Source organism: Hyla sarda, chromosome 11 (genome assembly GCF_029499605.1).
Source record: "Hyla sarda isolate aHylSar1 chromosome 11, aHylSar1.hap1, whole genome shotgun sequence".
Lineage (NCBI taxonomy): Eukaryota > Metazoa > Chordata > Amphibia > Anura > Hylidae > Hyla > Hyla sarda.
The window spans coordinates 95470115-95495922 of record NC_079199.1 but is presented as its reverse complement, the minus strand read 5'-3'; the positions used below and the strand labels follow the sequence as shown (position 1 = coordinate 95495922).

The window sequence follows — 25808 nt, the reverse complement described above, 5'->3', positions numbered from 1 at the left end:
ACGCACCTTACCTCAGTGATTCTAACCAACAGCACCTGAATCGTAGGTATCTCAACTCATTTCTACCTTTGAGATATCAGATATTTTGCTGCTGTTAAAATATGGAGGAACAGCCTGTGGTATCTCTTACCCATATACTGTACCTAGGTGGAACATCCAAAAAGGTATGTCATAGGATCTAACAGCATAATGACTCCCAAAACTGATCTTACCAGCAATTTGACTTTCGGACAATAGTGGCATAGAAAAGGGCCACCCCAAAAAGGTATGTGGGAGGGTACCCAGCTTATTCTAAGATTAAACCACCACTTGGGGTGTCCTGTTTCTGGTGAGGATGAGAGTCTGAGACTCCAATCCCAGTCACTGAAAAGTCTCTTACAAAAAGATATCAAGACCGGGTTGGCTGAATAGCGGCATTTCTGGAACACTGATTCCCCAACTTCTTAAAGACTCCAATAAACTGACAGGTTCCCTTGTGTTCCATTAGTGCATTTCATGTATACAGTTCTCTAGTTAACTTTTTTCAGACACTTAAAAAAACTTTCAGGGCTTTCAACTAGTTTACAAAACTTTTTACTTCTTAAGTTGAATTATACCAGGTGCAACCTCAATGATTGTGTTTCACATCTGTACTCCCAGACACAACAATGTGATCAGGAAGCCACAGAATGTGCAGGATTCTATACCTGGCTGTCAGGAAGCTCCATTACCGGATTCCCCCAATCCCTTCGCTGTTAAAGGGAAAGATGCCCAGGAGAGCACAGCGCTTATTTATTCCCTATTCAACAGAGGTTTTGGGATACCTTGCTAGTTTCTACATTGTCATGCATGACAAAGTATCCATAAACAAGAAGAATGCTGACAATTTACATAGCGACAGGTTAAATGGGGGAAGGGAGGTGGGGTGGGGTACAAATATGGCATGTTTGTCACTTAATGGTAGAAATCTGCCCAGGCTGCATTGTGTGTCTGTTTTGGAATTAACACTGTTCTTGTTTAACATCTGCACCTGGTACTTGGATCACTGGGAGCGCTAGAAACAATAACTTGTCCCCAGGAGGCTGCGTGTCATCCACAAAGGACAACATAATAACCACAATTCTCAAAGACACAAAGGCAATACGTGATGGCTCAGTACTGAACAGTCTGCATGAGACACAGCAGCCGTCAAATACCTTCTGCTAGGGAAGCGTTTCCCAACCAGTGGGACTCCAGCTGTTGCAAAACTACAATTCCCAGCATAGAAGTTGTAGTTTTGAATCAGCTGGAGACACCCTGGTTGGGAAGTGCTGTGCTAGGACCAAGCTGTAAGTGACAGAGCAGCTGTGTTATGAACCGAGCTAACCTTTACAACATTCCAGTTTATGTTATGGTTTAAAAGGTTATTCCATTTTAGGAATACAAATTTAGATTGTTGGACTCTCTTTTTCAGGCTCTCTTATTTGCCCGAGAGACACGATGCAGTTCACAAGACTGCATACAACTAAACGTATGGCTTTCGACTGCAGCTGTAGAAAAAAATTAATAAATCAATCAGTAGCCCTACAACGTCTCTGTAAAGCCCTAGCCCACTGGTCTTCAACCTGCGGACCTCCAGATGTTGCAAAACTACAACTCCCAGCATGCCCGGACAGCCGTTGGCTGTCCGGGCATGCTGGGAGCTGTAGTTTTGCAACATCTGGAGGTCTGCAGGTTGAAGACCACTGGGCTAACCTAAGGGTATGTTCACACAGCATAAAATGTGTGGAATGTCTGCCCGATTCCAATTCCGCACATCTGCACAATCCAACAGGCGCTAAGACCGCTGGGAAATGTGCTGTCTGAGAGACGGCATTGCATTTCCCAGAAAAATCTGCAGATGCCAGAATTCCATCATGTGAACAGGGCAGCAGAATATCGGTGCAGAATATTCTGGCGGAGTCATACCCTAAGTGCGCGGTCTTCTCAAAGAGGGTGGCTTATGAAGAGGTTTCACTGTAGAACAGGTTACCAAGAAATACCAACTTTTATATGCTATTGTGGTAGGTGAACAGGCATCGCTAAAATGTGTATCAGGCTGGGATTCCACTTAGCTTCTTAGGAAAAAAGGCCCCCCAAAATGTCATACTTGCTGTATAGGGTTTTTATTTTTTTGTGCCAGATGTTAGCTGGGAATCAGTATGGAAATATGGAACGCGATACCCATATGGCATTTTTTGTGGTTTGTGGGTTTTTTTTAGGTTCAGGGCTAATTCTCAAAAACTACAGCATGTTGGGGTATGGCATTTTTTCAGGAAACGTTGGCATTTATTTATTTATTTTTTCATAAACTTCCACTCAATGACGAGGCACATAACTAGTAATTAAAAAAAACACCCCAATAAAACTGCATCTTGGGAGTGCAAAATGAAGAGGCAGGTTTTGTGTTTTTGGGGTTTCTTTTTCAGGTGAAAAATATGCCAAACAACAAGTTGTGTGGAATACCAGCCTTGTGCAGATTCGATTAAGAATTTCCCACTCTGGCCCTGATTTACTATTATAAACCTGACCTGCTTTTGTCGGGGTGTGCGCCAAAATGTGGCACAGAGCGCCACAACTAGTGCCTGCAGCAGACTTTTTGGCACATTGAAGTTATCGGCTATCGGCCTGAAAGTTCACAGAATATCGGTAACGGTTGTAAAAATATCCATATCGGTCGATCCCTAATACAAAGGTTGAGACTTTTAACAGCAAGTAAATAGCAAAGTGTCTTAGAATTACAAAAGGAACAATATATTAAAAGTTTACTTTGGTCACAGGTACTCTTAAATTTACAGAAAATCAGGTGAATAAATGGCTGGAAATTTCCACCAAGAAAAAGCTGGTCAGAACTTCTCCAACCTGTGAATCCCCATAGTAAATAGAGTGGAATCCTGGACGTCTGAAACAACATTCCGCACTTACAAGAACTCAACACACTGAGACTATGTTGACACGGCGGAATGAACATGTGGAATTCCGCTGCCGCAAAGTACCACTGATTTAAATGGGATTCTGCTGCACTGTGCACAAGGCAGAATATCCAAGCGGTCCTAGCACCCACCAGATTATTTAAATGTGAGGATTGCCCGCCCGTGTTTTCTAGGTGGACATTCCACAAATTTTAGGCCCTGTAGACCCGCAAGCGGAAATTCAGAAGTGTTCATGGGAGTGCGGAATCCCATAGAAGTCTATGGGCTTTAATTTGAGGCAGAATTCCGCAAGCGGAAATTCTGCTGTGTAAATAGACCCTTATAGCTACAAACAACTTGAAAGATGAACTATGCAATATTATGGCCATGTGAATTAGCCATAAAAGAGGGATAACCTTCCTTTCTTCAATATCAGGGTTTTATTCGAATATGTGCATAAAAACCACCAACATATTACAGCAATTAGAAAAATCAATGTTAAAACCGTAACAAAACATTTATGTGAATAAACCCACAGCCTAAGTTCTCACACATGGGAAATGAATCAGGCTGAGGGTCTAAGTTTATAGGAGAGTCAAGAGAAATAATGTTTGGCCGATTTGTAAGATCAAATACAAACATCTGCTCGTCCCTTAACTAGTTAATCATACTAAAGTGTTTATAATAACTAATACTTGACTTTCTGTTTTTCATCATCCAGACAAGTTTCGCATCCGCTCTAGTAATATACACACACAATGGCTGGCATTTATCATTATGTGTACACCTTTTTTTCCGTCTACATTTGTCGCTTATATCTACATCAACACAGTACTCCTGCATCAACTAGATTCTGATATTTAAGGATTCACAGTAAAATAATAAGTCTTTTAACCCCAGAGGCTAGGTTTCTGAATTGTACTTTTTTCTGGCTTTTTTTTTGAAAAAAATAAAAATAAAAAATAGCCACAAAAACTGCTACTAGATTTTCCTGCGTTTTTAAGTTTAGTTTTTTGTGGATTTTTTTTTACCTTTGTGTGGAAATAGCATTTTTAAACCCTTTGGCAATTTCCCTACGGGCATTTTTTTTTTCTCCAAATTTTGTTGGGTACCAGAAATTTTTTTTAAGTGATGCGGTAGGGATGGGAAAATTAGTAGGGAACCAATTATAACTTTTTTATAACAGCATTTTTCTCATTTTTCTATCAGGGTATAAATTTATGTTATGGATCATAAAAAGAAATGCTAAGAAAGTACTCGCCACTCTTCTGGTAGGATTTCTTTTGCTTTTTTATTCAGATGAAAAGACACATAAAGTGCGCTGTGTAGATGAACCAGCAGCGGGCGGCTGCAACAGAGAAACTCTGGGAACCGGTGTGACAGCTGTTTCGTAGTGCAAGACTACTTCATCAGTCCACTGAGGTCTGATGAAGTAGTCTTGCACTACGAAACAGCTGTCACACCGGTTCCCAGGAGTTTCCCTGTTGCAGCCGCCCGCTGCTGGTTCATCTACACAGCGCACATTGTCTTTTCATCTAAATAAAAAGCAAAAGAATCCAAACAGAAGAGTGATGAGTGCTTTCCTAGCATTTCTCTTTATGACCCATTGTTTGGAAGCATTATGTGCATTAGAGGAGTGAGCACCACCTGTCTCTTACGTCTCCCAGCCTTCATTATTAGCTGCATCTAACACGCCAAGCCAGGCTCAATCTATGCAGTGCCAGACAAACTGACTCTTATACACATAAATTTATGTGAACTGGAAAGGACAAGAAAATGTAGACGACAATATTAAAAATGGCAAGGGGGGGGGCGTGGTCTGGCCGCTGACCCTAATGGCCGATTGAGCTCAGAGCTCCGTAGCAGACACTCTGTGACTAGCTTCTGCTGCCTATTAGCAACCCTCACAGTAGCTTTAACTGAACTGTAGGTCAGTATGACAACCATGGGAAGAAAGAGACACAGCAAATCGGGAGATGGACGGACCCTAAAAGTTTTTTGGCCCGGAGAAGACAGCCGCGCACGCTAGCAAAGATGGCGTCGCCTCGCCCTCGCAGCACTCTCGCCTGCCGCTCCTGCAGAAACACTCTGGCAAAGTCTCCACCTGTGTGCGGCGCCCTTCACTGGGATCCAGAGCTGCTTCTACCTGCTTCCTGCCTGCCCAGTGGACGGTCCCTGCCCGTGCCGGCGAGCCTGTAATGGCTACGATAGACGGGAGTGACGACACTCTTCCCCTGGACCCGTGCTATCTCTCAGGGGCTCCCGAGGACAGCAGCAGCTCCCCACACCACCTCACCCCAGGTTAGTCCATTAAAGCAGAGACCGAGACTTACCTCTACTGATGCAGATGACTGGTCGGTTGCCCCTACCAGCGTCGGGGGTGGCCCTGGTGTCGAGGTGGACACGTTTGCTTCTTATGTGACTTCGGATAAAGCAGTCTCTGAAACTGCCCTGAAGGAGATGTTTCTTTTACTCCGTACCTCCTTACACAAGGACTTCTCCTTGATATTGCACCCAATTCGCACATCAGTAGTAGCCTTAGAGGGGAAGATGAACCATGTAGAACATAAAATGGCGTCATTTGCGAAAGCTCATAATGAGCTAGTTGACGCACATAATGCTTTGGATGACCAACTGGCTGCAGTACAAGAAAAGCTGGTTGATTCCGAAGATCCCAACAGACGTAATAATATTAAATTTAGGGGCATACCGGAAGATGTGCCCAAGTCTCAGTTACCCAAATATGTCCAAGATTTGACTCGCCATTTTCTAGCTGACTTGCCCAGCATTGACAGGGCACATTGTGTGGCTAAGCCTAAATCACTGCCTGAGGACCTCCCTAGAGATGTTCTTGCACGCTATACCTTCTATAAGACTAAGGACTTACTTCTACAATACTCTAGGAAGCGTAAGACCCTGCCTGCTCCATGAGGACATTCAGCTCTATGTGGACTTGTCTGCAGCTACCTTACAAGCAAGGAGAAACTTACACCCGCTCACGCAGGAACTGCGTAGATTTGAAATCCCTTATAGCTGGGGATTCACCACGAAATTACTGATACAGCATCAGAACAAGATGCACATCTTTACTTCTACTGATATGGGACTTGCGGCATTGTCCAATTGGGGATACCCTGTCTTGGAACGCCACGGCTCCCCGTTCCGCAACTTGGCTCCAGACTGAACACTGGCCTTACTAACCCGACATGTCAACATTTCAGGATCCCGAACGCATTCCTGTTGGTTTGTTGTGAATTACATGGAAATGTGTCATGCTTATTTGCTTTTGTGTAAACTTTTTACTACGTTGCCCATGTTAAGTATCTATAGTGATACTCACTGCTCACTCTGTTCCCCTTGTTGTACTTGCTCTTCTGTAAGTGTTTATCCGCCATTGTTGTTTATTTCGCCTTTATTTTTTGCTTTCTCCTTAACAGTACCTGCTTTTGATCGCTAATACCTGAGCAGCTGTTCAGCACTCCAGTACATAAGAGAAAGTCGAGTTCAACTACCAAACCCGCGACCTCCTGGTGAGCACCTCTCTTATCTTCTGTTTCTGTCTACTTGCTCCACCTCTCTTTCTCTCTCCCTTTTACATACTACTTCTAAAGCATGGGGTTGAAGGTATTGTTGCTCAATGTAAATGGGCTTAACAGCCCATGTAAGCGGAATTTCATGTGGCGTGAGGCTCTGAGGTCAGAGACAGACGTCCTATGCTTGCAGGAGACGCATCTGTCTGCTACTAATCCCAGTAACTTGCACCACAGGAAATTTCCTGTAATTATCTCATCTTCATTTCAGGAAAAAAAAAAAAAAAAAGGTGTGCTTGTTGCCTTTAACGATAGGGTAGCGGTCACCGTTTTAGCGCAGTATATTGATCCACAAAGCAGATTTCTCAATGTAGTGTGCTCTCTGGACAACGTTGAATACACCATAGTTAACCTATATATGCTCTGCAAAACCACCAAAACCGCTTTTTTACTCAAATCTGGCGCAAAGCTCAGACTTTGCGCAGAGGGGCTTTGGTCCTTTGTGGGGATTTCAACACTGTTGTGGACCAATCCTCTGGGAGCACTAGTCGTGCCTTTTGCCTTGATAAAGTTTTGCTCCAATACAATTTATATGACATATGGCGTTTACAGCACGCCACTGAGCGTGACTACACGCACTGTCCAACTAAGGGTCTGCAGATACACAGCTTACTGGCCACTGGTTGGCTTGATTCTTTCAAAATCCCAGCCCGTCTCTTGGGGACTTTAAATGCCTCTTCCACGTCAATGCGGGGTAAATCCTTTTTTTACGACTTACTGGGCAATAAATCTACTATAGAACCCTTTTCATTTATGACTAGATGGGAGAGAGACCTCGACATTCCCATCTCGTTGGAACAATGGAGCACCACTTTCACATACATTAAACGATTCTTTAAATGTGCCACACATCAGGAAGCCCTTCTTAAAACCATCCATAGATGGTACTATACCCCATATCGACTTAATAGAATAGATCCCTCCTGTTCAGATAAATGCTGGCAACAATGTGGGCAGGTGGGTACCCTGATGCATGTACTTTGGAGCTGCCCGAAATTACAATCACTCTGGAAGAGCGTTGAACTGGTTCTTTCTAGAACACTACATAGCGACATATCTTTAACCCCGTCTTTAGCGTCTTTCTTCTGATTGACTTAAATTAATTTGCCCCGGATGCTCGATCGATAATTGCCCATGTACTCATGTCCACAAAATTGCATATTGCGAAGAGGTGGAAATCCCACTGTACCCTCCCTGTCTGACATTCTGTCTTACACTATCCTTACCTGTGATCATGAGCGTACCTACGCTTTAGCCAACAACCGTGATATGACCTTTAAGAAACACTGGGAAGTGTGGACTCATAGAGGGAGATTTATCAAAACCTGTCCAGAGGAAAAGTTTCAGATCGCTTCCTTCATTTTTCAGAGGCCTTTTCAAAAATGAAAGAAGCAATCTGATTGGTTGCTATGGGCAACTCAGAAACTTTTCCTCTGGACAGGTTTTGATAAATCTCCCCCATAGTCCCCACTATGTTTCTCTGAAGCTTTTACTGCCCTAAGTTGTTTGTAGGAAGTGCTACTCCCCTCACTTTCTCCATTTCCTCCAGCACATTATTTTCCTTTCTTCCTTTTTGTTTCTTTTAATTTTCCTTTTTTCAATGTGCTCACCAGGTATTATTACCTTTCAACTGGATTCGGTATAATTGCTTACTACCTGATTCCTTCTCAGTAGCTGACAGCTTGCTTAATGCCAGTAATGCTTGCGATTCACTTGCTAGACTATACAGCGCTCCTGAGGCTAAATCTTCACTTGGTTTTTTGCACTGCGTTTTTAGGGATTAAAAAAAACGCCTGAAAAATCGCCAGTGCAAGTGACGTCATCATGGGTTTTTTCATGCATTTTTTCTGACGTTTTTTTCCATTTGTGTGGAAATTTCACCTTGGCGTTTTTTTTTTTTCACCCAAAATTTCTTGGGTACCAAAAAAAAAAAGGGTGCAGCAGTGATGGAAATTTTTTTATTAAACGCAATGTATATATTTTATAACCCAATTTTTATAATTTTTTAATAAAGTGTGTGTTTCACTTTTTTTTTTTTTTTATACATTTTTAACATTTTTTATGTAGTTCTACTACTCCCAGCATGGAACAGACTGTTCCATGCTGGGAGTGATAGTACCTGTACTATAGACCTATATCGTCCATAATATAGCAGAGAAGCGAGGGGTCTATACAGCGCTCGCCTCTCTGCACTATACTCCGGCCAATGATGTCAACAGAAATTCATATTTCCCACCCAGAGCTGTGATTGGCCGGATGGTTGCAGCTAATCACAGCTCTGAGGAAAAGATGAATGAGTGAGTGGCCGGCCCGGAGTATAGTGCAGAGCAGGGATGCGAGCGATGTATACAATCGCTCCATCTCTGCTATAGACAGGACGATCACAGAGGGTGTCAGTAGTGACATCCACTGTGATGTGTCCTTAAGCAGGCACTACTACTCCCAACATGGAGCACACTCTGCTCCATGCTGGGAGCTGTAGTACCTGTATTAATAGACAGATTGCAGCAAGTGTAACTTCTGACACCCGCTTCGATCTGTCTATTAATGCCGGCACTACAACTCCCAGCATGAGGCAGAGTGTACTCCATGTTGGGAGTAGTATTATCTGCAGTTATGGAAAGACGACAGCGGGTATCACTTCTGACAGCCGCTGTGATCCCCCTGTATAATGTATAGATGCAGCAGCCGCTCTCCTATGGTCCCCTGCACGGCAGTATATATACACACACATGTTCCTATTTCTCACAGAGAGCTGTGATTGGCTGGAACCATCTGGCCAATCACAGCTCTTTGGGAAATATGAATAAGTGTAAATATACGTCAGGGCAGGGGACCATAGAAGAGCGGCCGCCGCATCTATACATTATACAGAAAGATCGCAGCAGGGAATCTGTCTATTAGTACAGGTACTACTACTCCCATCATGGAACAATGTAGTAGTATTAACAACAACAAAAAATGTAAAAAATAAAGCAAAAAACACACACACACACAATACATTTTTATAATTGTCGTCTACATTTTTATTTCCCCGCACACATAAATTGATCCCTGTTTAAAAAGTAATAGTTTTTTTTTTTTAATAATACATTTCGTTAGATCCAATTTTTTCCTTCACTACTGTATATTTTTTAACAAAAAATTTTAATGGTACCCTACGAAATGTTATTAAAAACAGCTATCTAAATCACTTTTTTGGATCGCTAAAGTCCAAAAAAGATTAAAAACTGCCTGCAAAAACGCCAAAGTTAAAATCCACATAGCGTTTTTCTTGGCGTTTTCTAACTCCCATAGACTTCTATTGGAGCAAAACGCCACAATTTTGACAAAAAACGCCGGTTTGAGGGAATTACAAAACGCCAAAGAGCGGGGAAAAAACGCAGAAAAAGTGAAAAAACGCCAAAAGGATTAAAAAAAACGCCAAAGTGAAAAAACGCAAAGTGGAATTCTAAATTTGCGATTTCTCATTGACTTACAGCTAACATCTGGCCGCAGCGTTTTTTGACCCAAAAAACGCCATGCGGCAGAATTGGCGTCTTTCTTTGCGTTTTGCAAAAAAAAAACAAGTGGAGACTTAGCCTTACAATAAGTGTTGTTCATTACATAAGTGAATGGTATGTTTATTTCTAGATGCATTTATTTTCTTCAACTCTCTTTGCAATGTCATGGACTGGATTACAGGTAACTTTGCAGCGCTTTTGATATGCTTCATAGATCATTTGTTCCTTTTCCATACTTATATATGAAGCCTTTACTTGTACTTGAATGTTACTGTTCTCTGTTTTGTGGACTACAATAGTTCATGATATATGTTTGTGGACTATTATCTGTTTCAAAATTAATAAAACTTTTAAATAAAAAAAAAATGGCAAAGGAGTCCATGTGATTTTTTAAATTAAAATATTTTCTTTATTTTTTAGTTACATTTTTTATTAATAATATATTTTCTGCCTTTTAATCATTTGCTTTCTAAACAATACAGTGTGATATCCTTTCTACACTTTATGTCTGTACATATGAGGTACTACTACTCCCAGCACGAAACAGTCTTATCCATGTTGTGAGCAGTAGTACCTGCACTAAGGGAGAGATCACACCGGGTCTCACTTTTGAGACCTGTTGTGATATCTGAATTTATAATCCAGAGAAGCGGGTGGCACGCTGTACCGTCCGCATTCCTGCACTGTACTCTGGCCGGCTGGTGATGTGAATAGAACTTCACATCACTGATTTATATTTCCCGCTGAGAGCTGTGATTGGCCGGCACCGTTTGGCCACAGCCAGACTACTTCACCAGAGTTTTACATTGCGGCTTAACGGTTTATTTAGAGCGCAAGACCTTCCTGTCTGGTTCTTACTATACTTTGACTTGCATAAACATTCCCATCTGTAAACTGGTTATTTCCAGCAATTTGACATTAGATTCTAGCTTGCATGTAGTGGGAAGCAAATTTTAGCAAGAATGATATGTTACTAAGACATTTCCACTCCCTAACGCCTCTACTTTTTTAAAAGAAGCAACAAACACAATTTTAAATATACAAAGAGTCAAAGAAAAAGTCCTATTTTTACACTATACCTCCCACAGATTTTTGCAGTTCAGAAACAATCCTGCTGTATCCAGTATTTAGTGGCCCTCACACAGCTCTGTATATGGAAAAATAAAAAAGTTATAAAGGTCAGTAAAGGACAATTTTAGGCATGCCAATTTTGTTAAAGGGGTACTCCGCCCTAGACCTTTTATCCCCTATCCAAAGGATAGGGGATAAGATGTCTGATCGCAGGGGGTCCTGCTGCTGGGGGACACCCACAATCTCTCCTGCAGCCCCTGAGTCCTCACTACACAGAGCTAAGTTTGCTCCATGCATGATGACTCACGATACAGGGGCCGGAGTATCGTGACATCACGCTCCGCCCCCTCAATGCAAGCCTATGGGAGGGGGACGCACCCTCCCATAGGCTTGCATTAAGGGGTGGAGCGTGACGTCACGAGGGGCTGAGCCATGACATCACGATACTCCGGCCCCTGTATCGTGAGTCATCATGCATGGAGCAAACTTAGCTCCGTGCAGTGATGACTCGGGGGGGCTGCAGGAGAGATTGCGGGGGTCCCCAACAGCAGGACCCCGCAATCAGACATCTTATCCCCTATCCTTTGCATAGGGGATAAGATGTCTAGGGCAGAGTACCCCTTTAAATAAAGTTTGTCATTTTTTGCAAAGTAGTACAAAGTATGCCTAAAGACCATACCCCCCAAAAGTTGCAAAATTGCAGTTTTCTTATACATTTCCGTTCACAAATAAAAAAAATTTTGGTTTTGAGGTACTTTTTATGTTAAAACCAAAAGGTGTCATTATAAAGTGCAAATGGTCATGCAAAAAAACAAGCCATCATATGATTTTGAAAGGAGGAAAAAACTGATGCAAAAATGATAATTTCCGGAGTCCTTAAAGAAGAAGTCTCAGGCCCGACAGTACAGAAAAACTTTTTAGATTCAATTTTTAATTGCAACTCTCCCACAGAGTGGCGAGTCATGACCCCCGCCCGAAGCAGGGGCCGCCACGCCCGCTCCATATATCTCTATGGGAGAGCCATATATCTCTATGGGAGAGTTCGGCTATCTTCGGCTCTCCCATAGAGATATATGGAGGGGGCGTGGCGGCCCCTGATTGGGGGAGAGCAGGGGCTCCGTACAGAGGATTGTGGGGGGCCAAAGCGCTTGGCTCCCCCGCAATCTAAAACGTATTCCCTATCCTTCCAATAGTTGATACGTTTTTCTGTACTGTCGGGCATGAGACTTGTCCTTTAACCCCTTAAGGACCAAGGGCGTACAGGTACAAAGGGCGTACCTGTACGTCCTGGTCCCGCTACCGTAGTTTGAAGCATGCTCACGAGCTGAGCATGCTTCATACCCGGTGGGTCCCGGATGCTATCAGTAGCCAAGACCCACGGTTAGTCAGACATCGCTGATCGGGCCAATGCCCAGCATTAACCCTTTAGATGCCGCAATTTAAGTTAATTGCAGCATCTAAATGCAGGATCTAATGTTGCTGGTAGCTCAGCGAAGCTGACTGGGACAGCCACAGCGAAATCGCAGGTCCCAATCAGCTGAGTGGATGGCAGGAGGGCCCTTACCTGCCTCTTCATTGTCCAATTGGTGCTCTGATGTCCCACCCAGGCTCTGCAGGCTAGAGCAGCAGAGCACCGATAAAGCTGATCAATGCTGAGCCAAAGCTCTATGCAATCGTGGACCCCCTATGGGAACTAAAAAAATAAGTAAAAAGTGTAAAAATAAACAACAACAAAAAGTTAATAAAAGTGAATCAACCCCTTCTCTAATAAAAGTTTGAATGGCCCTTTTGCATTTTTTTAAATAAAATAACGTAATAAAAAATAAACAATCATATGTGGTACCACCACCTGTGTAAATGTGACGGTTCATGGCGTACACGTAAAAAAATAAATAGCAAGGCCAAAATTGCACATCTTTTAGTCACTTCATATACCATAAAAAAAATCGTATAAAAAGCTATAAAAACTACAGATCACAGCGCAAAAAAATTGCCTTCATTATAGTCTAGTATGCGGAAAAATAAAAGTTATAGGGGTCAGAAAAGGACAATTTTAAGCATACTATTTTTGGTGCATGTAGTTATAATTTTTTTTAAAGAAGTAAAATAAAACCTATATAAATTGGGTATCCTTGTAACCGTATGGACCTACAAAATAAAGATAAGGTGTCATTTTTACGAAAAGTGCACTGCGTAGAAACGGGAGCCCCACAAGTTATTAAATGTCATTGTTTTTCTTTGTTTTTTTATTTCACCTGGACATAATAGTAAAACATACAGTGCTACATTGTGCGGGAAAATGCTGACTATATTATAGTAATGTGTAAAACAGAGTATAGTGATGTGCTATAAACAGTAAAGTGCAGTAATACAAAGGTATAGTCACATCTCTGACAAGGTGTATACAAGGATGTAGTTTAGTAATACACAGGCAAGGTGTATATAATGATGTAGTATAGTGATGGTTTGTAAAGAGTACTGTACTGTAATACACAGGTATGGTGATATGTTCTATACAGAGTACGGTGCAGTGATGTTATACAATGTTTGATGTAATAATCCACAAGCATAGAGATTAGGGATCGACTGATATAGATTTTTTTAGAGCCGATACCGATAACCTGTGAACTTTCGGGCCGATAGCCGATAGGTTATACCGATATTCCGTGCATTTTAATCCCCCCCCCCCCCCCCCCCAAATATCCTTGGTAATATGAGGGAGTGTGTGCGGGTATACCCTGATTAACTGTTTCTGGCCCCACAGAAGCTGCTGCAGATCAATAAATTAAAGCGGGCGCTTTAAATCAATGAACTGCAGAGGATTTTGAGGGGGCCAGAGACCACCGCCCGCTTCTCTCCCCCTGCCTGTCCTGGGGTCCTGAGTCCAACCACCGCCGCTGCCCTATTGCCTCCCCCATCCCCGGTTTTATAATTACCTGTTCCCGGGGTCCGCGCTACTTCTGGCTCCTGCGGCGTCCTGTGCTGTTGCTGTGCGCAATTACGAGTGACGTCCTCAACGCGACATCACCGTCATTGCGCCCAGTGGCAGCTCAGGACACCACCGGAGCCAAAAGTAGCGCGGACCCTGGGAACAGGTAATTATAAAACCGGGGATGGGGGAGGCAATGGGGCAGCGGCGGTCTCTGGCCAGAGGAGGCAATGGAGCAGCGGCAGTGGTTGGACTCAGGACCCCAGGACAGGCAGGGGGAGAGAAGCGGGCGGCGGCGGTCTCTGGCCCCGCAAAAGCTGCTGCAGTTCACTGAATGCGCCCGCATTATCGGCAAGGGAATTGCTGATACAGATAACTTTTTCTATTCATTTATTTATTTATTCAAAGAATATTACATACATTACAACAAATTTTGTATAAACATTAAACAATTCTCCAGGGCAGTGATGTCCAGGGCAGTGATGACAGGTGTAGATGTTATACAGAGTCCAGGGCAGTGATGACAGGTGTAGATGTTATACAGAGTCCAGGGCAGTGAGGACAGGTGTAGATGTTATACAGAGTCCAGGGCAGTGATGATAGGTGTATATGTTATACAGAGTCCAGGGCAGTGATGATAGGTGTAGATGTTATACAGAGTCCAGGGCAGTGATGACAGGTGTAGATGTTATACAGAGTCCAGGGCAGTGATGATAGGTGTAGATGTTATACAGAGTCCAGGGCAGTGATGACAGGTGTAGATGTTATACAGAGTCCAGGGCAGTAATGACAGGTGTAGATGTTATACAGAGTCCAGGGCAGTGATGATAGGTGTAGATGTTATACAGAGTCCAGGGCAGTGAGGACAGGTGTAGATGTTATACAGAGTCCAGGGCAGTGAGGACAGGTGTAGATGTTATACAGAGTCCAGGGCAGTGATGATAGGTGTAGATGTTATACAGAGTCCAGGGCAGTAATGACAGGTGTAGATGTTATACAGAGTCCAGGGCAGTGATGATAGGTGTAGATGTTATACAGAGTCCAGGGCAGTGAGGACAGGTGTAGATGTTATACAGAGTCCAGGGCAGTGAGGACAGGTGTAGATGTTTGTTATACAGAGTCCAGGGCAGTGAGGACAGGTGTAGATGTTATACAGAGTCCAGGGCAGTGAGGACAGGTGTAGATGTTATACAGAGTCCAGGGCAGTGATGACAGGTGTAGATGTTATACAGAGTCCAGGGCAGTGAGGACAGGTGTAGATGTTATACAGAGTCCAGGGCAGTGAGGACAGGTGTAGATGTTATACAGAGTCCAGGGCAGTGATGATAGGTGTAGATGTTATACAGAGTCCAGGGCAGTGATGATAGGTGTAGATGTTATACAGAGTCCAGGGCAGTGATGATAGGTGTAGATGTTATACAGAGTCCAGGGCAGTGAGGACAGGTGTAGATGTTATACAGAGTCCAGGGCAGTGATGATAGGTGTAGATGTTTGTTATACAGAGTCCAGGGCAGTGATGACAGGTGTAGATGTTATACAGAGTCCAGGGCAGTGATGATAGGTGTAGATGTTTGTTATACAGAGTCCAGGGCAGTGAGGACAGGTGTAGATGTTATACAGAGTCCAGGGCAGTGAGGACAGGTGTAGATGTTATACAGAGTCCAGGGCAGTGATGATAGGTGTAGATGTTATACAGAGTTCAGGGCAGTGATGACAGGTGTAGATGTTATACAGAGTCCAGGGCAGTGATGACAGGTGTAGATGTTATACAGAGTCCAGGGCAGTGAGGACAGGTGTAGTGCAGTCTCCCTCTCCTCCCCATTATCACTCTGGACCCTCCCAGGCTCCAGCAGCATCACCGGTCCCCGTTGCCATGGTGACAATCTAGTATAAAACTCCGGGGCTCGGGCAGCCCCGGGACTCACAGCGGGGATCGCGGAGGTCACATCACCGGGACAGCTCAGCTCTCACCCGAGGATGCTCCGTCCCCGGGACCTCCGGCGCAGCTCGGGCACACGGACCTTCCTGGACGCTATGCACGGCGGTAAGGTGCACCTGGCCCGCTTCGTCCTAGACGCCCTGGACCGGAGGATCGTGAACTCTCCGGCGGGGGAGCAGGGTCGCACCCCGCTCATGTTCGCCGTGTGCCTGCGGGAAGCCGAGCTCCGGTCCCGCTTCGTGCGGCTGCTGCTGGACAAGGGCGCGGATGTGAACGGGAGGGACGAGTCGGGGCGCACGGCGCTGAGCCTGGCCTGTGAGCTCGGACACCTGGATGCCGTGAAGCTGCTGGTCCAGCACAGTGCGGACCCCGAGATCCCGGACCGCAACGGGAACCGAGCGCTGATGTACGCGGCGTCCTGCGGCCACAGTGCGGAGCTCCTCTTCCTGCTCCGCTCCTACAAGCGCTTCGGGCTCCGCCTGGACGCCACCAACCGGGCGGGAATATCGGCTCTGGACGCCGCCCGGGTGTCCGGTCACTGGGAGTGTGAGAGAGCCCTGAGGGGACGGAGCCCGGACTCCAGGAACGGGGAGAACACCGCCCGCAGCCCCAAGCCGCTGTCCCGCCAGATGCTGGAGCGCTTCTCCCGGCCCTTCTCCCACCGCAGGGGCCAGGACGAGGAGGACAACAGCCGGGGAATCCTCGTCCGCTCCGCCAGCTGTGTCCCCGCCCACACGGAAGACAAAGCCCTACCGGAGAAGGAAACCCTTCGGATCCCCGAGCCCGGGATCCAGCGAGCGCACAGCTGGGACGGCTCCTGCCCCGGTGAGGAGACACAGTGCAGCCGCCTGCTCCGCCGGGTCACCTCACCGGACTTCTGCCAAGGACTGCGCCGGGGACTGTCCGGGGATAACCTGCCCTGTTTTACAGGAGACTTAAGGCGGGAGAGAAGGGACAGTGTCTGCAGCCGGAGCCAGCTCTTACCGACCAGCAGCTGGCAGGCCTTGGCATTGTGACCCAGGAGCAGCTAGACGTCTGCCCGCCTCCGAGGGTCATCTGACTGCTGATAGGACCTACTCTGCTTCTTCTGGAGGCAGAGAGCCAATGGGAGGAGGTTTACTGATCACATGACTGAGTGGAAAACGAGCGGGAATTCATGGCGGGAAGTCTGTTGGTTGTCACCTGACTTTACTTCACTCAGAATTGACTTTTGCTTATTAGGGATTTGTCAGGCACTTGTCACGTGACTGAAGGCTTCCCACATGTTATGTCAGTCTATCCTCAACCTGTTGCTGAACTACAACTTCCATGTTGCCCTTATAACCTTTCTTCTGTCCGGGCATGCTGGAAGTTGTAGTTTTGCCACAGGTTTGGGGGGGGGGGGGGGGGGGAAGGAACACTATTTTATGTCACTCAGCAGGATATTTTCTGGTCACATGACTAGGTGAAAATTTTGGTCACATGACCTTTTATGACTGTTTATTAGGGCTCTTAAGCACTAGTCATGTGACTGAAGGCTTGCCACATGTTATATGTCAGTGTACACCCCCCCCCCCCCACCCCCCATCTTGTTGTAAAACTACAATTCCCACAATGCCCATATACCTCTCTGCTGTCTGGGCATGCTGGAAGTTGTAGTTTTGCCACAGATTTGGGGATACACTGCTTTATATCAGTCAGGGCAGGAGCATTACTGGTCACATGACTAAGCAAGAATTTTTTTCCCGGGTGGGAAGTGTGGTCACATGACCTCTAACGTTATGACAGGGTTCGTCCCCACCCTAACCCGTGGCTCGCTATCTGCTGAGAACTACAACTACCAGGATGCCCATACAGCCTTCCATTGTCTGTGCATGCTGGGATGTGTAGTTTCCCCAATAGCTAGGGGGCCTCAGGTAGGGAGGGGAAATATATTGTATATAGATTGTGAATAAGGCTCAGTTCACGTGGTATCTTTTTGGCTCACGGGATACCGACATGTTGCCGGAAGCCCCAGTTACTCAGAGGGGGTATCCGGGATCATTAAAAAAAAAAAAAAACAGCGCCACTCTTCTCCTCAGGTTGTGTGTGGTATTACACCTCACTGCCATTGAAGTGAATGGAACCAGGTTGTAATACCGCACACAGCCTGGGGTCCTTTGTGGCGCTGTTTTTAGAAGAAAAAAAAATCATATAAAGGATATGTCAGTGTTTCCCAACCAGTATGCCTCCAGCTGTTGCAAAACTACAACTCCCAGCATGCCCGGACAGCCTTCGGCTGTCCGGGCATGCTGGGAGTTGTAGTTTTTCAACAGCAGAAAGCATGCTGGACTAGGGGAGAAATAAATAAAGGTGTGAACTGAGCCTTAGGCTGGCCTAAGTATACCATAGCCGACCTATTCATTTAATGTTCTCATTGAAAACTAATAGTGACTACATTTTAGTCTATTTTCCCCAATATGTATGCAAAAAAAAAAAATAAAAACCGGCTGAATTTAGTCAATTGTATACTTATACTCGATCAATTAAAGTGAACGGGGGGGGGGGGGGGGTACAATGCGGTATATGCCGCCATACGTTTTTTGCTGATATATTGACGACTTACAGCCCCCCCACGTTGACGTGTCACGTGATTGGTTTCGGGGGTCCTGGACATCCACGGGCGTAAAATTTCATTTATATTTATAGATAAAAATCTATAACCTGTTGAGATATATATATATATATATATATATATATATATATAGGGAGATTATTCAAAACTTGTGCAGAGGAAAAGCTGATCAGTTGCCCATAGCAACCAATCAGATCGCTTCTTTCATTTTTCATAGGCCTCTTTAAAAATGAAAGAAGCGATCTGATTGGTTGCTATGGGCAACTGGGCAACTTTTCCTCTGCTCAGGTTTTGATAAATCTCCCCCATTATGTTGAATACCTATGAAAAGGCTTTGTATAACTTATCCTGGTGTTTCCAAACCTGCATGCCTCCAGCTGTTGCAAAACTACAACTCTCAGCATGCCGGCATGCTGGGAATTGTAGTTTTGCAACAGCTGGGGGCACACTTTGTTGGGAAACACTGACTTATCCTGTGCTAATCCTGATGACAGAGCTGAATTCACAATTCTGCCGTTTGCTATTGGTAAAGCTGGGTTCATACTATGGAATTTGTTTATTTGCTAATGTGGTTTCTTATTAAAGGGGAACTCTGCTGCCCCAGTATTTGGAACATTTTGTTGTGAACTCTTTTAGTGGACGGCGGGGTTGTGATGTCACTGCCACACCCCCTCGTGACATCATGCCACGCCCCCTCAAATAGACTTTCATTTAAGGGGCGTGGCTTGATGTTGCAGGGGCGTGGCAGTGACATCATGACCCTGTCGCCCGCACCCAGCATTCTAAACCAATGCCGGATGCTGCACAGAGATCGCAGGGGTCCCCTTTGGAGAGGGGATAAGATGTCTAGGGGCGGAGTACCCCTTTAAAGGGCTTATCCAGGAAAAAACTTTTTTTTATATATCAACTGGCTCCAGAAAGTTAAACAGATTTGTAAATTACTTCTATGAAAAAATCTTAATCCTTTCAGTACTTATCAGCTTCTGAAGTTAAGGTTGTTCTTTTCTGTCTAAGTGCTCTCTGATGACACGTATCTCGGGAACTGCCCAGTTTAGAAGAGGTTTGCTATGGGGATTTGCTTCTAAACTGGGCGTTTCCCGAGACACGTGTCATCAGAGAGCACTTAGACAGAAAAGAACAACCTTAACTTCAGAAGCTCATAAGTACTGAAAGGATTAAGATTTTTTTATAGAAGTAATTTACAAATCTGTTTAACTTTCAGTATATATATAAAAAAAAAGTTTTTTCCTGGATAACCCCTTTAAAGCCTACTTAGAATCTTCATACAATGCGTGTGCATAAGGCTGGCGTACACTAGATGAGGTTTTTCGACCAGGGCTGTGGGGTTGAAGTCAGTTTTTGGTGTAGAAATGTACTGACTTCAACTCCGAATTTGAAAACAAAAATATATATTAATCTTGTATAATTCGTTTTTTTATTTATAAATTGCTTGTTGCATATTTACTTTCAGAGTGTTCAGATCTTACTACACTAAATATTTAATTACTTCTTATGTATAATAATAATAATAAGTAATAATAAGTCAGATGGTGGAAAAATAGAGGTGTTACAGCTTTGTTCAAAACCAGTTTCTTTTTCTGTTCTGGCTTCTCCATTGGTCGACTGGAACTAACCTCATTATAGACCCCTAAGATGCCATCAGTTTGGGTCATTAGACCCATTGTCGGACCATGACATTTGACTGTAAGCACAGAAATGTGCCTGTATTATGCTCATGTGAAACTAGACTTAAAGGGGTACTCCGCCCCTAGACATCTAAGGCTGCGGTTGGAGTGTGCGGCTGCCAGATCCGGCTGGGGGAGGGGAAAACCGTGCTCTCCCTTACCCCAGCCGGACCGGCGCCGAACTCTGTTGACTTTAATGAGCTGATCGGAGTCAAACAGTGACTCCGGTCGGCTCATTTCTGGGCCAGATCCGGTTTTGTGACCGCACCCAAAACCACAGCAAACTACTGTTTTAGGTCCGGTCACTAAACCGGATTTGGGGCAAAAATGAGCCGACCGGAGTCACTGTTTGACTCCGGTCGGCTCATTAAAGTCAACGGAGTTCGACGCCGGTCCGGCTGGGGTACGGGAGCGCACGGTATTCCCCTCCCCCAGCCAGATTCAACCACAGTGTGAATGCAGCCTTATCCCCTATACAAAGGATAGGGGATAAGATGTCTGATCACGGGGTCCCGCCACTCGTTTAGAGCGTCGGGTGCAGCGCCGGAGGCTCATTACGTCACGGCCATGCCCCCTCAATACAAGTTTATGGCAGGGGGCGTGACGGCCCCTCCCATAGACTTGCATTGAGCGGGAATGACCGTGACATCACGAGCGGGGCGCTGTCGTGATGTCACAAGCCTCCGCCCAGCATCGCCAGTCATCCAGCACTGAGCGAAGTTTTCTCCGTGCACCAGATGTCTGGGGTGCCGCAGCCAAGATCGTGGGGGTCCCCAGTGGCGGGTCCCCTGTGATCAGACATCTTATCCCCTATCGTTTGGATAGGGGATCAGATGTCTATGGGCAGTGTACCCTTTAAAGTGCAACTCCATTGATGCTCCGAAGCCTGCGAGTTGCCCTTTGCTAAAGCAAGTAGTCTACTGACTTGGTCTATGGGATTTCCTGCAAATTAATAGACCACTTGCTTAAGCAGCGGGCAATTGAGGCTGCAGGGTTGTCGGAAGATGTAAACATGTATCCAGCCACTGCAACCTCATTGGAATTGCTCTTTAAATGGGTACTCCAGTGGAAACCTTTTTTTTTTTTTTTTTAATCAACTGGTGCCAGAAAGATAAACAGATTTGTAAATCACTTCTATTAAAAAAATCTTAATCCTTCCAGTACTTTTTAGGGACTGTATACTAAAGAGAAATCCAAAAAAGAAATGCATTTCCTCTGATGTCATGACCACAGTGCTCTCTGCTGACCTCTGCTGTCCATTTTAGGAACTGTCCAGAGCAGCAAATGTTTGCTATAGGGATTTTCTCCAGCTCTGGACAGCAGAGGTCAGCAGAGAGCACTGTGGTCATGACATCAGAAGAAATGCTGAATGGATCAGAGAAGCAGGATAGCGGAGCCTTCAGGTGAATATCTTTTATTGTTCCAGCATGCAACATGTTTCTCTAAGAATGCGCCTCTTCATCAGACACGTCAGATGGGTCACCTACACCTGGTTATATACCAGATGGAGTTAACCCCTTCATGAAAAAACATTAGACACAAAATGAACCCATATAAAACGAGCATTGTAAAACAAACAATACATATATTCAAGAGACCCTGCAAGGTGATCAGGTATTGTACATAAAAAAAAACAGAAAAACTAGCATTATATAGTCTTTAAGCCAAAACTGTACATAGATACATATATTCTACATCTATTGCTTATATATTTATTTATCAAAAATGCAAAAGGTTCTTAGTTTTTCAATCCATGCATGGGAATGTGTGCACATACCCATGCACATAATGCATGCACATTCCCATGCATGGATTGAAAAACTAAGAACCTTTTGGATTTTTGATAACTACCGGTACATATTCTACCTATTGTTTGTTTTACAATGCTCGTTTTATATGGGTTAATTTTGTGTCTAATATTTTTAATGAAGGGGTTAACTCCATCTGGTATATAACCAGGTGTAGGTGACCCATCTGACGTGCCTGATGAAGCTGTGCATGTGCAGCGAAACACGTTGCATGCTGGAACAATAAAAGATATTCACCTGAAGGCTCCGCTTTCCTGCTTCTCTGATCCATTCAGCGCCGATAAATCCTGTTCCCTCTCTGAAGTCCTCTTTCTGCTACATACTCCATACACAAGAGAAGTTTTGTAGTGATCCCAGATCAGAGGCTATGCTTCCTTCTGTTCCATAGTTCTAGGGGTCAATATTAAAGGAGTAGTCCAGTCTAAAAGAAAATGGCCCTCATTTACTATTCTAAACCCGACCTCTTTTGTCGGGTATTTTTGGCGCATCTTTCTCTGCGACATGTCGCAGACATCGTGCACCAGTCTGCGACACAATGCGATATTTTTTCCCGACGGACCCGATGTGGATTCTCCCAAACCCGAAAAAGGGGCGTAACCCGACATTTCTGAGCTTTCCCACGTATTTATAAAGGTTTCCAACCCGAATTTGTTGAATTGTTGTGGATTTTTTCCCTACAGCTCAGAGGAGTTGGAAACCAAAACCAACAAAAACCCACGTGCGACAAACAGGATGTGACATAATAATAAATACCAGGGGAAAAAAGCAGTCGGGTAAGAAAGCAAGAGACTTACAACCCGATTTTCTAAGTAAATGAGGGCCAATGTATCCTCTATCCGCAGGATAGGGGATAAGTGTCAGATCTCCTGCAGCTCTTCACATGAATAATGTGTGTCACCTGGCAAGGCATTGGGCAGGAGATAATGGAAGGTCCCAATGGTTGGACCCCCCACAATCAGACACTTATCCCCTATCCTTTGGATAGAGGATACATTTTACTGCCCCACAGTACTCCTTTAGAGTCATGGGGATCTCAGTAGGCCTGACGGGGAATGCTAATGTATCTCTTATTATCTATTTCCTTAATAGTATGGCATGTTGCCTTATGATAATGGTTGGTATACTCCTAAGCCATAATACATTGTGGGTGGCAGCCCTTTATCTATGTTTCTATATTGACCCAATGTTTCGTAGTATCCTGGTTCCACCAGGATCTAACTTGGTCTAATATTACTGCATTATAATATTGTCTGATGGCAGGGCAGGGTTACGGCATAAAACCCTGCTCACATTGTCTTAACCTCAATGGGAGTTTCAGAGCCAATTACACCAAAACACACACAGTATGTAAATATAGAAAGTGTATATCATAGTATAATTAGAAAACTTAAAAAATACACTCATGTATTTGCTCATATTGGCTTCAGATTATGAATGAGATGTTAAAAAAAAATGTGCTGAAATAGGCCTGCAGTGTGGATTTCAAATCTGCATGTCAATTTTGATAAAACTATTGATTTGTTTTGGATTTTTTCCCTGACTTCAGTTTTAAACACATTGATGGGAATGTATAATTTTCTGTATGCCCAAAAACTGAACACTGGCATATAAAAAGTTACAAAAAAGGTTTTATTATTAAAGTAGATCTGCAGCGAAAAGACGACAGGATAGGGGATAAGTGTCTGATCGTGGGGGATCCGACCGGTGGGACCCCTGCGATCTCCCGAACGGGGCTCCGGCATTGCTGCTCTGTCCCCCGGCTAATGCTCGCAGCGTCAAACTCACTGAGCTCGAAAGACACGCCCCCTCCATACATGGGAGAGGCGGGGAGGCACGAATGCTTCATCCCTGCCTCTCCCATAGAGATACATGGACGTCATGCTGCAGCCAGCACACCTCCTGCAAGGGAGAGTCGTAGCAATGCCGGGGCCCCGTGCAGGAGATCGCAGGAAGGTCCCAGTGTTCGGAGCACCTGCGATCAAACACTTATCCCCTATCCTGTGGATAGGGGATAATTTTTTTTCGCTGCAGATTTCCTTTAAACTTGCACACGTCATACCACAATCTATAGTGGAAAATCCACAACAAATCCAAACCTAAAATCTTAACAGAATGGGAGCTTCACTGAAGTGAATGAACATCCTGAACAAATAGCTCATCAATATACAGTGCCTTACATGAATGCATACTCACACACATACTTGGACTTTTCTACATTTTGCGACAGATCTAAATTTATGCCATAGCGTTTATATGTTATGGACCAACACAAAATAGTCCATTATTTGAAAGTTTGTGTGGGGAGGGAATAAATTATTATTTACAATTAAAAATGTACTTTCCCTTTACTGTGAAACCCCTAAAAAAAGATCTGGTGCGAATTAATTACCATAATTAGTAAACAGGGTGCACCTGTCTGCAATTAAATCTCAGTACAAAAGCACTTTTTCTGTGAAGGCCTCAGAGTTTGTTAGAGAGCATTACTGAACAGACAGAATGAAGACAAAGGAGCTCACCAAACAGGTCAGGGATAGAGTTGTGGACAAGTTCAAAGCAGGGTTAGTTATAAAAACAGTATGCCAAGCTTTGAGCATTTCACGGAGCATCATAAAATCTATCATCAAGAAAATGAAAAGAATATGGCACAAGCGCAAACCTACCAAGACAAGGACGTCCACTTAAACTGTGAAGCGGGGCAAGGAGAAAATCAGAGAAGCAACCAAGAGGCCCATGGGGACTCTGGAGGAGCTGCAAAGACCAACAGATGAGGTGGGAGAATCTGTCCGCAGTAGATTTTGCTACTATTTAATGGGACTGAAGGAAAATCTGCCTTTATTAAAGAGGTACTCCGGTGCTCCAGAGTTCTGAATGTTTTGTTCATAAGGCTCGGAGCCGGAGGCCATATTCGTGATGCCATGCCCCCTCGATTCATAGACATGAATGGAGGGGGTGTTAGGTCTCCAGGTTCAGTGTGGTTCTCCAGGTTGAATTGAATGGAGCCAAGTTGTAATACCACATACAACCTGGGGACAGATAGGGAGTGGCTTCTAAAAGAAGTTAGGTCTGTTTTTCAATTCCTGTCTAACCCCTTTAAATAAATGAAAAACTATCTATACATTTCTGTAGGCATACAGCTGCATACTTTTGGCAGCATATTTCAAACATACATGACAAACATATGCATCAACCAGAGTATGACGAGAACAGTGGACTGTACTCTGAATACAAATATATCCTCTTCTTAGCTTCGAGTAAGAGCCTATTCACACTACAGAGCGGAATTCTGCTTGGAAAATAAAGTGCAGTACACTACGGAATTTCAGTGGCAGAAATTCCGGACCCTAGACCCCACCGAAAGAATGAACATGTTCATTCTTTTGCCGTAATCCACTCTAAAATTGGCATTTATTACCGCACTTCCTAGCGGTCCTACAGCCAGTTTGTTTTGCCGGCTCCCACTTCAGACGGAATCTTTAACTGAAATATCTCGGGGTGGAGATTCTGTAATGTGAATGAGCCCCTAAGCCACAGGATATGCCATGGGCATGAAGCCTGTACAGCAGCACAGAGTGATGGTCCTTAAATGGCTTCTCCACTGCAACAGCATTCGGAACATTTTGTTCCAAACGCTGGTTGTGGGAGTTCATGACATTATGCCAAGCCTCTTCAGTGCAAGTCTATGGGAGGGGGCATGGCGGACGCCACGCCCCCTCCCATAGACTTGCATTGAGGGGGCTTGGCGTGATGCCACAAGGGGCGTGGCTGTGACATCACGACCACC

General features: G+C 44.5%; 1 protein-coding gene and 1 long non-coding RNA gene across 8 annotated transcripts in view; one reads left to right on the top strand and one right to left on the bottom strand.

The window, feature by feature from the left end:
• Window positions 1–17024, bottom strand: part of LOC130295794 (uncharacterized) — a 104285-nt gene extending 87261 nt beyond the window's left edge. For all 7 annotated transcript variants that reach the window (XR_008848995.1, XR_008848990.1, XR_008848989.1 and 4 more), the window contains exons 1-2: window positions 16926–17024; window positions 11082–11149 (exon numbers count right to left, since the gene is read on the bottom strand). This is a non-coding gene — a long non-coding RNA (uncharacterized LOC130295794). The remainder of the gene's footprint in view (window positions 1–11081; window positions 11150–16925) is intronic.
• ANKRD63 (ankyrin repeat domain 63) lies at window positions 15500–16965 on the top strand. The gene is made up of 2 exons (XM_056546920.1): window positions 15500–15605; window positions 15796–16965. The coding sequence occupies exon 2, from the start codon at window positions 15980–15982 to the stop codon at window positions 16955–16957; it is 978 nt and encodes a 325-aa protein (XP_056402895.1). The 5' UTR covers window positions 15500–15605; window positions 15796–15979; the 3' UTR covers window positions 16958–16965.
• Window positions 17025–25808: the final 8784 nt, after the last annotated feature.

What these genes read in the sequence shown, in the direction of transcription:
- ANKRD63 (XM_056546920.1), top strand. Translation starts at nt 15,980, where the DNA reads ATGCTCCGTCCCCGGGACCTCCGGCGCAGCTCGGGCACACGGACCTTC.